At 37.3% G+C, this 14,553-nt stretch overlaps 1 protein-coding gene across 1 annotated transcript in view; it reads left to right on the top strand.

The window, feature by feature from the left end:
• Nucleotides 1–14,553, top strand: part of RELN (reelin) — a 520,733-nt gene that overhangs the window by 282,481 nt on the left and 223,699 nt on the right. The window contains exons 9-10 of the mRNA XM_031013029.2: nucleotides 7,832–7,928; nucleotides 12,241–12,481. Coding sequence (XP_030868889.2) covers nucleotides 7,832–7,928; nucleotides 12,241–12,481 — 338 coding nt within the window. The remainder of the gene's footprint in view (nucleotides 1–7,831; nucleotides 7,929–12,240; nucleotides 12,482–14,553) is intronic.

Genomic DNA, 14,553 nt, shown 5'->3' with positions numbered 1-14,553 from the left:
ATTAAACAGAGGCCCAAATCGTGTAAGAGAGTTAACCCAGCAGAAGGACTAACCAGCATTAAGAGTCATACCCACTGGTGTTTGGGTGGCCACAACAGCCCTTATGTAAATGTCAGTATTAAATGATGTTTTACTTCTTAAGTGAGAAAGGCTGTTGGGAGGTCTGTTTTTCCTACTTTTTTTTCTGAATGACAGCTGAGGTTAAAAGAAATGAGTCTGAATCACAAGACAGCAACTAGGCTTTTCAGTTCACATGTACCTCTAACATAAGAGATACTTTTAATAGTTGGTCGACTCATTGATGAATTGATTGATTATTTCATCATCTTGGTCTGGCTTCCTATGACAAAAGTGGGAAGTTACTTGTCTATTTTTTCTAAATGATACCAGGGACAGTACTATTTAAATAGAACCAGAGTAAAAGTGGATACCTATTTCAGTTGTAATTTTATATTAGGTAAAGTAGTTCCTAGATCAGACCAAGTTTACAATAAAATATTTGTTAGAATTATACTGATGAATCTCTCCAACATTAAAAGGAAGCAACTGTATAGAAATAGCTGTCATTCTTTTTATTCCATCATTTTTTTTTTTTTTTTTGAGACAGAGTCTGGCTCTGTCGCCCAGACTGGAGTGCAGTGGCGCAATCTCAGCTCACTGCAAGCTCCGCCTCCCAGGTTCACGCCATTCTCCTGCCTCAGCCTCCCAAGTAGCTGGGACTACAGGCGCCCGCCACCACGCCCGGCTAATTTTTTGTATTTTTAGTAGAGACGGGGTTTCACCATGTTAGCCAGGATGGTCTCGATCTCCTGACCTCGTGATCCGCCCACCTCGGCCTCCCAAAGTGCTGGGATTACAGGCGTGAGCCACCGCGCCCGGCCTATTCCATCATTTTTAAATAACAAGTACAGGGTACTGTTTTACACTGGTAAATATTATTTGTTTCTTTATGGTAAAATTGTAACTTTAGAAATAGTTTTTTTGTTTGTTTGTTTTGCTTATCTGAGAGGCCAAATTTTTGTAAAAAAAGAAATAGATTTGCAGCCGGGCATGGTGGCTCGTGCCTGTAATCCCAACACTTTGGGAGGCCAAGGTGGGTGGAACACAAGGTCAAGAGATCGAGACCATCCTGGCCAACATGGTGAAACCCCGTCTCTACTAGAAATACAAAAATTAGCTGGATGTGGTAGCACACACCTGCAGTCCTAGCTACTCAGGAGGCTGAGGCAGGAGAATTGCTTGAACCCATGAAGCGAAGATTGCAGTGAGCCGAGATAGCGCCATTGCACTCCAGCCTGGCGACAGAGCGAGACTCCATCTCAAAAAAAAAAAAAAGAAAAGAAAAGAAAGAAATAGATTTGCAAGCCATCATGGAATGTGTTATTTAGGAAGCAAATATGAATTACATGTGTATCTTAAATTTATGATTGCAGTATTATATCAGGTTAACACTTTTCACATAATTGAGTTGGGAAATGTTGGGATATTACTTTTCTTGGAATGCAACTTTTTTAGCTCTCTTTATAGTGCCTTTCCATAGTTTCTTTTTTTTTTAAAGCAAATACATAATAAATTCTTTAGAAGGTTAATCTTTGTGTATTTCTTTTGAGCGCCCAGTTAGGAGGGTCTCACATTGATCTGGGTGAAAGATGATCTAAGGAGGTGGTGGTGAAGGGAAACAACGGGTATAAATTTAATAAATATGTAAGTCTTGGTATGGTGGCTCACACTTGTAGTCCCAACTACTTGGAAGGCTGGGGTGAGAGGATCTCTTGAGCCCAGGAATTTGAGGCTACATGAACTCTGATCCCACCACTGCACTCTAGCCTGTGCAACACAGTGAGACCCCTGTCTATAAACAAATGAGCAGGAGGAGGGTCTACAGGTTTGGGTGACGGGCTATGAGGGCAGAGAAAGGAGAGGAATGGTCAGGGAATGTGCAGAGAAAGTGATGCCCAAGTACACATGATATTTCTTCTTGGTTCAGTTGTTCTGTGATCTTCTCCCATAGTAAAACCTGAGAGAGAGTTGAGATGATGACTAGCAGGGGGGTTAAAGGTTCAGTCCTTTTGGTTTTTCTCTCTTTATCAAAAACAAGACCATTATGGCCTTGAGTCCTGAGCCTGAGTAGAAGCAGCAGCACATAGACCCATCCTAATATGTTCATGTACCCTTTGAAAATGTAGCACTTTCGAGAAAAAAAGATAAAGAAACAAGAAGAAAGGGTGTTTTGTACACCAGGAGAAGTATAGTGAAGTAGTCGAAAGCATGGGTTTATTTCTACTCCATTCTGTATCTCATTTGTTAGTAGGTGTCCTTGGGTGAAATTTTTAACTTCTTTACCTTAGTTTCCTTACTTGTAAAGTAGAAACGCCTACTAATAGCAGGGCCTATCTGTTCATAACCCCTATAATTGTTCTCTTGAGTTGCTGGAAATTTTTTTTGGATGGGTGCTATTAAATTTCTAACTAATCAGATTTTCTGGTTTCTTTGAATGCTTGGAACTGCACAATTAAATTTCTAACTCCACTCTAGCAATTGTATAGACCTTATGAAGTGTATCTCTTTATCCTAATCTGTCTTACTAGCCTGCTCTCAGAGCAGCTCCTTTTTTTTTTAACAAGTAAAAGGAGATTCTTCTCTTTCCCTACTAGCATATTTACCAATGATGCTAACAAATAGGTGGGCTACTCAGTTAGGTCTTGGTTTTTATATCGTTATTGAATTTATAGCATGTCCAGTAAAGAGTAGGGAAATAGCCCAAAGTAAAAGAAACTATAGAGGAAAAATGTACTGTAAGTTCTTTAGTAAGCAGTAATGAATTTAATATTTAGCCCATGAACAAATACGATCAGGCATTACCTCCTTTTTCTGGGATAAATAAATTTATGAAATGAAATTTTAAAATATTCAATCATAGCTAAAGTTTATTAAATAGAATGCACCAATAACTGTTTTCTAGGTACTTTTCTTTTGTTAATGCCTTAATCTTTACAACAATTCTGTGAAGCAGTTGCTGTCATTTTTCACATTTTACAAGTGTGGAAGTTAGGACACAGAAAGAGTAAGTGACTTGCCCAAGGCCACACAGCTTTGAAGTTTCAAAGGCCACATAGTTTAGAAGTGTCAAAGCTCAGATTGTAACCCTGGCAGCCTCTCTCCTCTATCCATTCTCCTAACCCTACACGTAATACCTCTCTGGAAGATATCTTATATCAGAGGCAATTTTACTCTAAAAAGTGGAGTTCAAAATTATGTATAATTGTTATTAGTGCTAATAAGCATTGAATTCATTATCATGTAGACTTCTCTCAAATAAGAAAAATTAAGTATCATCTGTTTAAGGCTAGGTGATAAATTATAAGATACACCTACTATCAGATTTTTCTCATTACTTCATCATAATACAAATTAGAGAACCATTTTTCTGTAAGGTTACGATTTTATTATATTTCTTCCTAAACACCAAAGTGTTTTAGGTTTTTTTGTTTGTTTGTTTGTATTTGGGGTGGTGTCATTCGAAATGAAAAGACACACAGAATATTTGGTTGCTGGAAAATCAATACTTCTAATTTTGACTTACTAAGATTGATATGCCCATTTAGGAGTTATGAATGAAGTATGTGAGGTGATGGATATGTTAATTGGCTGATCTAATCATTCTGGAATGTATACATATATCATAACAGCAAACTGTGCCCCATAAATATGTGCAACTATTATAAATTAAAAATGAAATTAATAAAAATATTTGAGAGTAGGAGGAAAAGGGCCACAAAGGAGGCTCAGAAGCAATGGCCAGTGAAGCAGGAGAAAAATCAAGAGGGTGGTGGAAGTGAAGAGAAGAGAACATCCCAGAAATATCGGATCAGCCTTGACAAATCCTGCTGCAAAGTCACCTAACCTGAATTTGGGAAAGCGATCTGTTGATTTGGCAGCATGAACTCCCCAATGACCTGGGAACTAGCCAAGAGTGGTTTCAACGGAGTACTTGAGAGTAGAAGCCTGGATGGAGTGGGGAAAAGAAAATAGATTGTGAGAAAGTGGAGGCAATCACTGGACATCCAACCCCTTGGAGAAGTTTTGCCCAAAAAGGGAGCAAAAATAGGAAGGGAAGGAGCAGAAGGTCGGGGCGTGACGTCGAGAAAGTTTTTTTTTTTTTAGATAGGAGATGAGTTGTGCATTGGTAGATGTTTGTAAGATAATAGACATTATCCAGGAAAATCACTGTGAGAAATTGATGATACAGGAGGAAGAGTGGAGGACTCTTCAGAAGCAAGGGGAGGTGGGATCTAGATAGACCACATGAGGAAATTAACCTTTGATTATAACAGAAATATTTCATCCACTGTAAGAGGAGGATGACAGAAAACACTGGTAGGATGGTACATGTGGATTTGTGGTGAAAGGTGAGGGCATTATAATCTGTGTTCCTATTTTTTGTAATTACATGTTTTACATTGTTAACCTAATAAGAATGAACGTATACATAGGATTTTACATTAAAATGCTAGAAATTTTTTAAAAGCCAGAATTTTTATACTTGATTATACAAAGGAAGTTATTAAAATGACAAATTCATAGGCATAATTGATAACAATTTGCCTTATATATTATGGGGTTGAGTAAACAACGTGATAGTGTGACAGTTGCTATGACTAGGTTTATCTTTATCATTTACCAACTTATTTGTCAATTTAAAATCAAGAATTGATAACCAAGACCACTGGAACCAACTACCTTTCACAAAAAACATCATTTCTTCTCCCAAACTGGGGGCATAGAAGTATTCTGTGCACATCAGTGTATGGGGCCCAGATTTCTTAGACTGTGTGGGCTCCTCAGTAAATCCAGGATGTTTGCTAATTTTGTTTATGACTACCAAACCTTAGAAACCCTTAGTCACTTTTACCCTTGTTGTGGGTAAAAATGAAGTATATGGGCTTTCCTCGTTTGCCTGAAAGAACAAAAGAAAGTGCTTGCATTTTTAGACCAGTTTAAGTTCATCAGTGCCTCTCAGACCATACCTTAATAGCCAAAGTTCTCCATTACCTTTCCTCCTTCAACAACTCCTTAAATCCTTAAAAAATTGCTGCCTCAGAGTGAAGGATTACATTGGAAGTGACCTGAAGGAAGGAAACGAACAGGCAAGTAAGATGATATTTTGCATTTGACATTTGAAATTGTCCTTCCTTTCTGGTTTTAAATTTCAACTTTGGCAATTAAATATCTCTGATTTAAGAGAGAAAGTAAAGAAGTGCCTGTTACGGGTGGTGCCTACTTAGCATTCCCTCCTCACTCCCTAAGAAGGTACCTTGAGAGGTGTCACAGTGTCTGGGTACAGGGAGCCAGGAGTGACATTAAGCACTTGGGCACATGACAAAGGGGGGAACAATGACTAACTCTTTCCTCATCTTACCCCAGACAGAATCAAGGAGCCATTTCCATCTGGGCAAGAACAAAACTTATTCTGCTGACCAAAGTCTACGGGATAGTGGGATTGCAATTTGGAGGGTTTGTGTGAAGAAAAAGCTTACCTAGTTATACATACAGCTACACCGGGCGGGAGTAGGGAATCATTTATCATTGGTCTGGTATGTTTGGAAGGGTAGTCTGGTGGGAGTGGCCTCTGAGTGAGGCAGATTTCCAAAGCTGAGCGCTCTCTTGGGGGGTGCTCCTTCCAGCTGGTACCTTCCACCTCGGTTCCTCTGGCATGGGCAGTGCCTCTCCACTGACTGACCACTCATATCCTGAGCCCCAATCATGGTCTTCCAGTTGTCCACCCCTCTGTTGGAATCCCCTTGCCTTTTTGGTCATCTTTTTATGATGAATGCTTCAAGATAACCCTGGGCAAGTTCTGTTTCTCAGGGTACATATTTGATCTGCAGGAACTGTACACCTTTACCCTACTGGGGATGGAAGTGTAGCTTTTTCCTCAAAGGACTGAGGAATTGTTATAAGCACAGAGGTAACATGATTCCGCTGACTTGCAGAAAGAGCACTGGCAACACTAGCTGGGTGAGAACCCGTGAGGCTGGGACAGGGAGACTGACTAATCACTATTGCAGAGATCTGGCAAGAGCCAGCGAGGATCCCTTGACAATGTCAAGGAAGAGATGCATTCAACAAAAACTAATGTTTTAGATATAAGAAAATGTGACTGAGTGGCTGAGGAAAAGTGAGTCATCTCCTGGGTGCCTTTTTGTTTTCTAGATGCATAAAAAAGTTAACCTCATGATGCTGAGATGGTAGCATAAGAAAATAGACAAGAGAAGTCGTATTTGTCATCAAGGCCATATTTAGACTCATTTTTATTTTGATGTGTATCAGCTTTCCTTCTCTATTCTTAATTTGTAAACAATTCACAAGAAATTGCATTCTGTAAGGAATATTTTTGGTTATTTGTTGAATGCTTTCCTTTTTCAGAGATTTGCCTTATACATTTGCTTTTAAGTGGTTATGGTGTGTAAGACATAAAGGAAGCATACGAGTAACATTTAAATTCTTGAGGCTAATTTGAACTTTCCTTCTAAATCACAGATTCTCTGCTAGACCTCATTCTTGTTTGTATTGAAGTTTGTCCTACATAATCCTGCCTGTCACCATTTCCAGTTGCACAGTTTGATATTTATTTTAAGCAGCTGCTCATGAAAAGTAGAGTTTTAGCAACAATTAAATTAGCATAAGGTGGGTTTCCATTTGAGATCAGGGTTGCTCAGTAGCTTTCCTTTGAATATCCTTTTCTTTCATGCTTTTTCACTTACATTTTGGCTGTGAGAATAAATCTAGGAAAACTGCTGTTTGGCTTTTTAGTACATTGCCAGTTCTGGCAATTACAAACTAACTGGTTTTGTACTAAACACCACTGAAGTAAAATAAATGAGTCTGATTAAAGCTTGGAACCCCTGAGCACTACAAACGTAAAATTGTCAACAGATGCCATTTGCTGAAACTGAGGCTCCTCTATCAGATGGGTGAAAGTTAAACATAAATTGCACTTTTTTTTTTGTTTTGGTTCATTCGTTTTAAAGATAGTATAAAAATTTCTGCTGCATCCATTACAATAAACTTCTGGCAAATGTTTCAGGGCTGTTTTGGGCATTCTGAGAGCTTTGAAATTGTAGTCATACTATGCTTTATTATATGAATTCATTCGACATGTAGAAACAAATTCTTATCAGCTTAAAATTTTTCTTTGATGCTAGTATTTCCACTATTGAAAATAATAATGATAAATAATCACCAAATATTCACAAAGGGACATAATCTATATTTTAAATCTGTAATGCTGGGTTATGGGAGAGTAATATCAATCACATCCATAAGAGTACACATTCATTTAGTATTTGAATTTTCTTTACAGTATTTTAGTTTCTCATGTACTGTCTCATCATTTAGATAATACACACACAGAAAAATAATGGTGTTTTCATTCCTCAATGTAATGACTTATGTACCATTTAATATAATCACTCCTGATTGATACTAACTTGCAAGAACCATAATGACCTTATAAGTCATCCCATAATATTTAGTTATTTCTTGGCATAGCACTAAGTATTTGTTTTACAATTTAATTTAGTAGTTCATGTATCTCTAAAGAAATCTGCAATTTATATTTCTTTTACCTTTTTTTCTGGTTCCTAAGATTATTTATCAAATGGTAGTTACCAGAACAGATCACAGGAAATTTCAGCATCATTAGAAGAATGGGGAAGTTACCAGACAAATATCTAATAGTTTAAAAATTATCTAAAATATTTATCAGAAAAGATAATATGTATTTGCACCATTTTTTAACCTTGAAATTTATTGTTATTGCTATTTACAGGGTCAGGTTCGTGTCGCTTTAGTTATTCAGACCCCAGCATCATCGTGTTATATGCCAAGAATAACTCTGCGGACTGGATTCAGCTAGAGAAAATTAGGTTTGTTGTAATTTAAAGTATTTTCATAAATTCTGACATAGATGGAATTCTACTCTCCTATATGCCTTCAATCCACCACTAACTTTTTCTTTAGGGTAAAAAGGACTCTGGTTGTTAATTATGTTGAATTCTATGGATGCACATATTATGACCAGCCCTGCTCGGAGAAGATATATATATATTTTTTTTTTATTGTATTTGGTAATTTTCTTTTTTTTTTTTTTTTATTATACTTTAAGTTTTAGGGTACATGTGCACATTGTGCAGGTTAGTTACATATGTATACATGTGCCATGCTGGTGCGCTGCACCCACTAACTCGTCATCTAGCATTAGGTATATCTCCCAATGCTATCCCTCCCCCCTCCCCCCACCCCACAACAGTCCCCAGAGTGTGATATTCCCCTTCCTGTGTCCATGTGATCTCATTGTTCAATTCCCACCTATGAGTGAGAATATGCGGTGTTTGGTTTTTTGTTCTTGCGATAGTTTACTGAGAATGATGGTTTCCAATTTCATCCATGTCCCTACAAAGGACATGAACTCATCCTTTTTTATGGCTGCATAGTATTCCATGGTGTATATGTGCCACATTTTCTTAATCCAGTCTATCATTGTTGGACATTTGGGTTGGTTCCAAGTCTTTGCTATTGTGAATTGTGCCGCAATAAACATACGTGTGCATGTGTCTTTATAGCAGCATGATTTATAGTCCTTTGGGTATATACCCAGTAATGGGATGGCTGGGTCAAATGTTATTTCTAGTTCTAGATCCCTGAGGAATCGCCACACTGACTTCCACAATGGTTGAACTAGTTTACAGTCCCACCAACAGTGTAAAAGTGTTCCTATTTCTCCACATCCTCTCCAGCACCTGTTGTTTCCTGACTTTGTAATGATTGCCATTCTAACTGGTGTGAGATGATATCTCATAGTGGTTTTGATTTGCATTGAACAAAGCTGGAGGCATCACACTACCTGACTTCAAACTATACTACAAGGCTACAGTAACAAAAACAGCATGGTACTGGTACCAAAACAGAGATATAGATCAATGGAACAGAACAGAGCCCTCAGAAATAACGCCACATACCTACAACTATCTGATCTTTGACAAACCTGAGAAAAACAAGCAATGGGGAAAGGATTCCCTATTTAATAAACGGTGCTGGGAAAACTGGCTAGCCATATGTAGAAAGCTGAAACTGGATCCCTTCCTTACACCTTATACAAAAATTAATTCAAGATGGATTAAAGACTTACATGTTAGACCTAAAACCATAAAAACCCTAGAAGAAAACCTAGGCATTACCATTCAGGACATAGGCATGGGCAAGGACTTCATGTCCAAAACACCAAAAGCAATGGCAACAAAAGACAAAATTGACAAATGGGATCTAATTAAACTAAAGAGCTTCTGCACAGCAAAAGAAAGTACCATCAGAGTGAACAGGCAACCTACAACATGGGAGAAAATTTTCGCAACCTACTCATCTGACAAAGGGCTAATATCCAGAATCTACAATGAACTCAAACAAATTTACAAGAAAAAAACAAACAACCCCATCAAAAAGTGGGTGAAGGATATGAACAGACACTTCTCAAAAGAAGACATTTATGCAGCCAAAAAACACATGAAAAAATGCTCATCATCACTGGCCATCAGAGAAATGCAAATCGGAGAAGATATTAAAAGTGTCATTTTCCATTCAGAACTTCCTCCCATCAGCAGTACTTATAACAAACTATTTTTGGTAAAAGTAAATTTGCAATCATAGCTTTTCTGATAGCATTCTCCACAAGATAATATCACCACCCATTGCTCTAGGTGGCCTGACTCTGGCCTACCTTATGGTCTGGAAATACATCAGATGACTACTTAAATCCCTTCCAGTCTGTGATGATATTGAGTTAATAGCCACAGGGCCTTTTACATCTAATCTCCAGTTCTGTCACATCCTTTCTAACTTCCCTAAGGCCAGTTCTAAAATTCTATTATCATAATTGTGATGCGACTTGTAATTACGTATTACATTTTCTTTATTAAAAAATATCCCTCAATAAGAAAATAAGGTAGGATACTTGAGGATGAAGAAACTCATTCATGTTAAAAAGATTTGGCTAGATTAGCAAAACTCAAATTATGTTTGCCACTACTGAACAGTTTAAACCATGAAATAAAATTCTAAATGGATACTTAATTTTAGGTATAAGATATTTAAAGGAAAAAATACCTTAAACTTTTATAAAGTGATTATTATGATTGGGTTAGCTCTTAAATTAGCATAAGCTAAGTAGAATATTTTCTTATCAGTTTCGTGACAGCTCTGTTTTTTTCTACTAGCTATTTTCTTTATTATATTTCCGTATTAAAATAACTATTATTTAGGGCAGCAGAATAAATATTAGGCTGTCAGTATAATATTAAGCCAGTTTGTCTAAAGTTTATTTGGTAGTGGTGTTTAAAAATAATAATAATAAAATAAAAACTTCACAAATCTTTAGTCTAACCAAAAACTGAGAAAAGTGTTTCTAACTCATGGATTTTAATAGATTGTCTCTCTCTGTGTCAGGACAAAATGTAATGTATAGGCATCTGATACAAGCTGAGCTGTGACAATTTTATAACAGAACATTTTGCTATTCTTTGTAATTTCTAGTAGTTATGAAAATGCATTCATATTAAATATTTCTATAAATGGCTTTAAACAAAGAAGCATAAATACTGAAAAATTTACCTATGTCTCCATTTTTTTTCTCTTTCTAGTATGCTATATATCATAGTTGAAGTAAATTATGGTACATATTTCTTACTGGAAAACAGCTACATGTTTTTGATATGATGAACAATGAAACTACATATTTAATTAGAACATATAAAGATTGTATTCAGCTGAACCCATCTATTTTTCACTAAATGGTACTTTCAGTTTTAGGCCATGTACCAAACCAATGCAAATTTCCCTTACCAGTGGAGGTTAGAGTGAAAGTGCTCCCAATCACTACCTAAATATATTCTCTTCATCAATTTCAATTCTTTTTGAAGCTAAAAGCATAGTCATCATGAAATATTTTAAAAGAAAAGAGAATTGATTACCCCCAAAGGTAAGGTACACCATCTATAACCTATGGTGACAATTTTACGGATATATATGTGCTTCATTGGTGAGTGAGAAATATGGCTCTTCTCTAGTCCTTTCAAAACTGATTTATGACAAGCCCAGGGTGTACCACTAGTTTGCATTTTAGTACCACTTTTAGTCTTAGCAAAGGCAATCATTTTTACTACAGCAGGTTTCTACTTTGGTGGAAGAAAATGTTTAATAAAAATATTGTATTATATAGCAGAAGGATCTAGATTCTAGTAGAGGTAATATAAAAAATCATGTTATATCATGTTTTTGAGGATGATCTATGTGAAATTGTGAGGTATTATAAGTGAGAGCATTTAATTATGGCAAATCTCACATTTCATGTAGACTAAACATATGAAAACATATCTGGTTAGTAGAAATAAAATAATTTAGATTGATTATTAAACATATTGCACACAGTGGTTTGTAATAGGTGAATAATTTCAAAGTAAAAACCAACATTAAGATCACAGCTTTGCCAGGCACGGTGGCTCACTCTTGCAGCCCCAACACTTTGGGAGGCTGAGGCCAGGAGTTTGAGACCAGCCCGGGCAACATAGCAAGACCTATTTCAACAAAAATAAACATAAAAATTAGCTGGGCATGGTGATGGATGCCTGTAGTCCTAGCTACTCAAGATGCTGAGGAGTGAGGATCACTTGAGCCAGGAGTTCAAGGTTAAGGTGATCTGTGATAGTGCCACTGCACTCCAGCCTATATGACAGAGCAAGACCCTGTCTCAAAAAAACAAAATCACACTTTTATACTTTTTATCCTTATTATTGGGTAACCTGTTTTAGATTGTATGTTTACCATGTGCAAAAAATTGTGCTGGATATACTTTGTGATTGGTAATTTTTTTACACAAGCCATAACAGTGTGTGCCATTTTCTCTTTAATTTTTCCTTTACTGACTTATTTGAACATACTTAGTGCCTGACTTGTGTTCCATGTAAACCTTTTGTAGGTATTTAATACTTGAACTGTCATCATTCAATATGAAAATCCTAATAGTCAGCAAATATTAAAAGATTTAAGGGCTATGAGATTGTGGCTATTTTATCTGTAATAAATATAACATTCTTGAGATCATGAAACTACAACCTTAAGAAACAAAATTCATCTCTAAGAAAGAAAAAGTCAGCATTGCTAAACTTGCCATCTCTCTGTATGTTCCAGAGCCCCTTCCAATGTCAGCACAATCATCCATATCCTCTACCTTCCTGAGGACGCCAAAGGGGAGAATGTCCAGTTTCAGTGGAAGCAGGAAAATCTTCGTGTAGGTGAAGTGTATGAAGCCTGCTGGGCCTTAGATAACATCTTGATCATCAATTCAGCTCACAGACAAGTCGTTTTAGAAGATAGTCTCGACCCAGTGGACACAGGCAACTGGCTTTTCTTCCCAGGAGCTACAGTTAAGGTTAGAGCTCTTTTTGGTTTTTGGGTTGTTTTAATCCTTCATCTCCTTTCTAAAAGTGAAGCTCAATAAACCAAATTGTATAAAGATAGCTATTTTACCAAAACCACTATTAAAGGAACAGATAATATACTTATTTATCTTACCCTACCTTTTAAGGATGGAAAGTCATTAGTACAAAACATTCACTTATTCATTCATTTAACAAGTATTTTTGAGAACTCACTGTGCTGTGTACTGGGCTGAACCCAGAGAATATAACCACAAAAAGGCAGATGTGTCTCTTCCCATTGTGTGGATGTCAGTTTAGTTTGGGGGAGTTAAATACGTCAGCATACAAATACGAAACAGCCTAATGGTTATGATTTGCTGGGGAAGTTCAGAGTATTGAGAAACTACAGTATAACAGTACCAAATCCAGACCCTGGGGGGTTACAAAGGCAGGGTAGGAGAATAGGGACTCCAAGTAGAGACTGAACAGTAATTTGGAGTTGGCCAGGAAGGAGGAATTGTGTGTCTAGAATTATAAATCAGATACATTAAGGCTGTGTTGTGGGCTGAATGTTTATATCCCTCCACCTCCCCAGAATTCATATGTTGAAATCCTAACTCCAATACAATGGCATTAGAGGTGGGCCCCTGGGAGGTAATTAAGTGACAAGGGTACAGACACCCCAGAGAGCACATTGAGAACCAGAAAGTGGCCCTTACCGAACATCAAATCTTCCAGTGCCTTGGTCTTGGACTTTCCAGCCTCCAGAACTGTAAGAAATATTTGTTGTTTAAGCCACCCAGTCATAGTACTCTGTTATAGCAGCCCAAACTGAGGCTGGAAGGTGCGAGCACAAAGTAAAAGTCTTGGGCAAAATTCAGAATAGTTGTCTAACACATTTTAAGTTGAGACTCGTGATAGAAAAGTTTGAAGATATGGCCAGTGACAAGACCTTGAAGATCTTGCAAGACTCTGTAGAGTTTGAATTTTTATCTTGAAGGTGATAGAGAGCCACTGAAGTGCTTTAAACAGGAGCCAATCATATTTGTTTTTGAAATATCCCTTTGAGGATAGAGGACTGAATGGAAGGAAGAAAAAGTGCCTGCAGAGAGACCAAATAGGAGGCTTATGATAGTAGTTCAATGGGAGATCATATTGGCCAGAATTAGGAGTGAGAGGATGGAAAAATGTGGCTATTTCAGATTTATAGGACAGGGAACAGAAAAGATTGGGGACATATTGAGAAGATGAAGGAATGATAGATGTCAGGGACAAGGTGTAGGCAGCTGGATGGATAGGTACTTTTCATTGAAAAGGAAACATAGTGAAGGAGCAGGTTCACGGGAAGTTGGTGAGTCCCTTTGGACATATCAATTTTGATTATCTTGAGGGAAAGCAAGAAGAACTGTTTGGTGGGAGGTTAGATGTTTGGGTGAGAAGCTCAGAGAAAGATCCAAATTTGGCAATCATTAGCCTTATGAGTGGGGATTCAAATCATGGGCTTGCCTACCCGGAGAGTGCATGGAATATGAAATTGCACTTAGGTGATATGAAAATGCCATGAGACCCTCAACTGTATCCCCTCAAGTTTCCAACATATGAAAATAAAATACAAACACAGCTTGGAGAATTTTTTAACATGTGTCTCATGGCTTGCAGAACATCCCGAGCTAGAAAGGGGTGAGGATCACAAGAAAAGTAGCAAGTAGAATAGAAAGATCGAGAATGCTCATCTCCTTTTAATAATAGTTGAGCACCAGAAAAACTATTACAAATTATTTGGTGAACCCTCAACACAGGAACTCTCCTGATGGAAATGACTTCTTGCTTAACAAGTCAAACCCTAGTCATGTTGCTTTGATTTGAAAGTATACTAATTGGCATTAGGAACAGGCATCATCTTTGCTCAATACAAGCAGTAAACCTTATGGAAATTTATTCTGATGGAGTCTGAAGTCATGGCTCCTTCAAGAGCCATGGATTTCTTTTGTATGAGTCTAGAAAAAAACATTCGTCAGAATAGCGTATGTCATATCCCACTACCACTTGATTAAAAGAGGAATTTCTGCTGTCATTGTTCAAC

Source organism: Gorilla gorilla, chromosome 6 (assembly GCF_029281585.2).
Source record: "Gorilla gorilla gorilla isolate KB3781 chromosome 6, NHGRI_mGorGor1-v2.1_pri, whole genome shotgun sequence".
NCBI classification, from domain to species: domain Eukaryota; kingdom Metazoa; phylum Chordata; class Mammalia; order Primates; family Hominidae; genus Gorilla; species Gorilla gorilla.
Note: the sequence above shows the minus strand (reverse complement) of the source record. Positions and strands in the feature narration are given on the sequence as shown.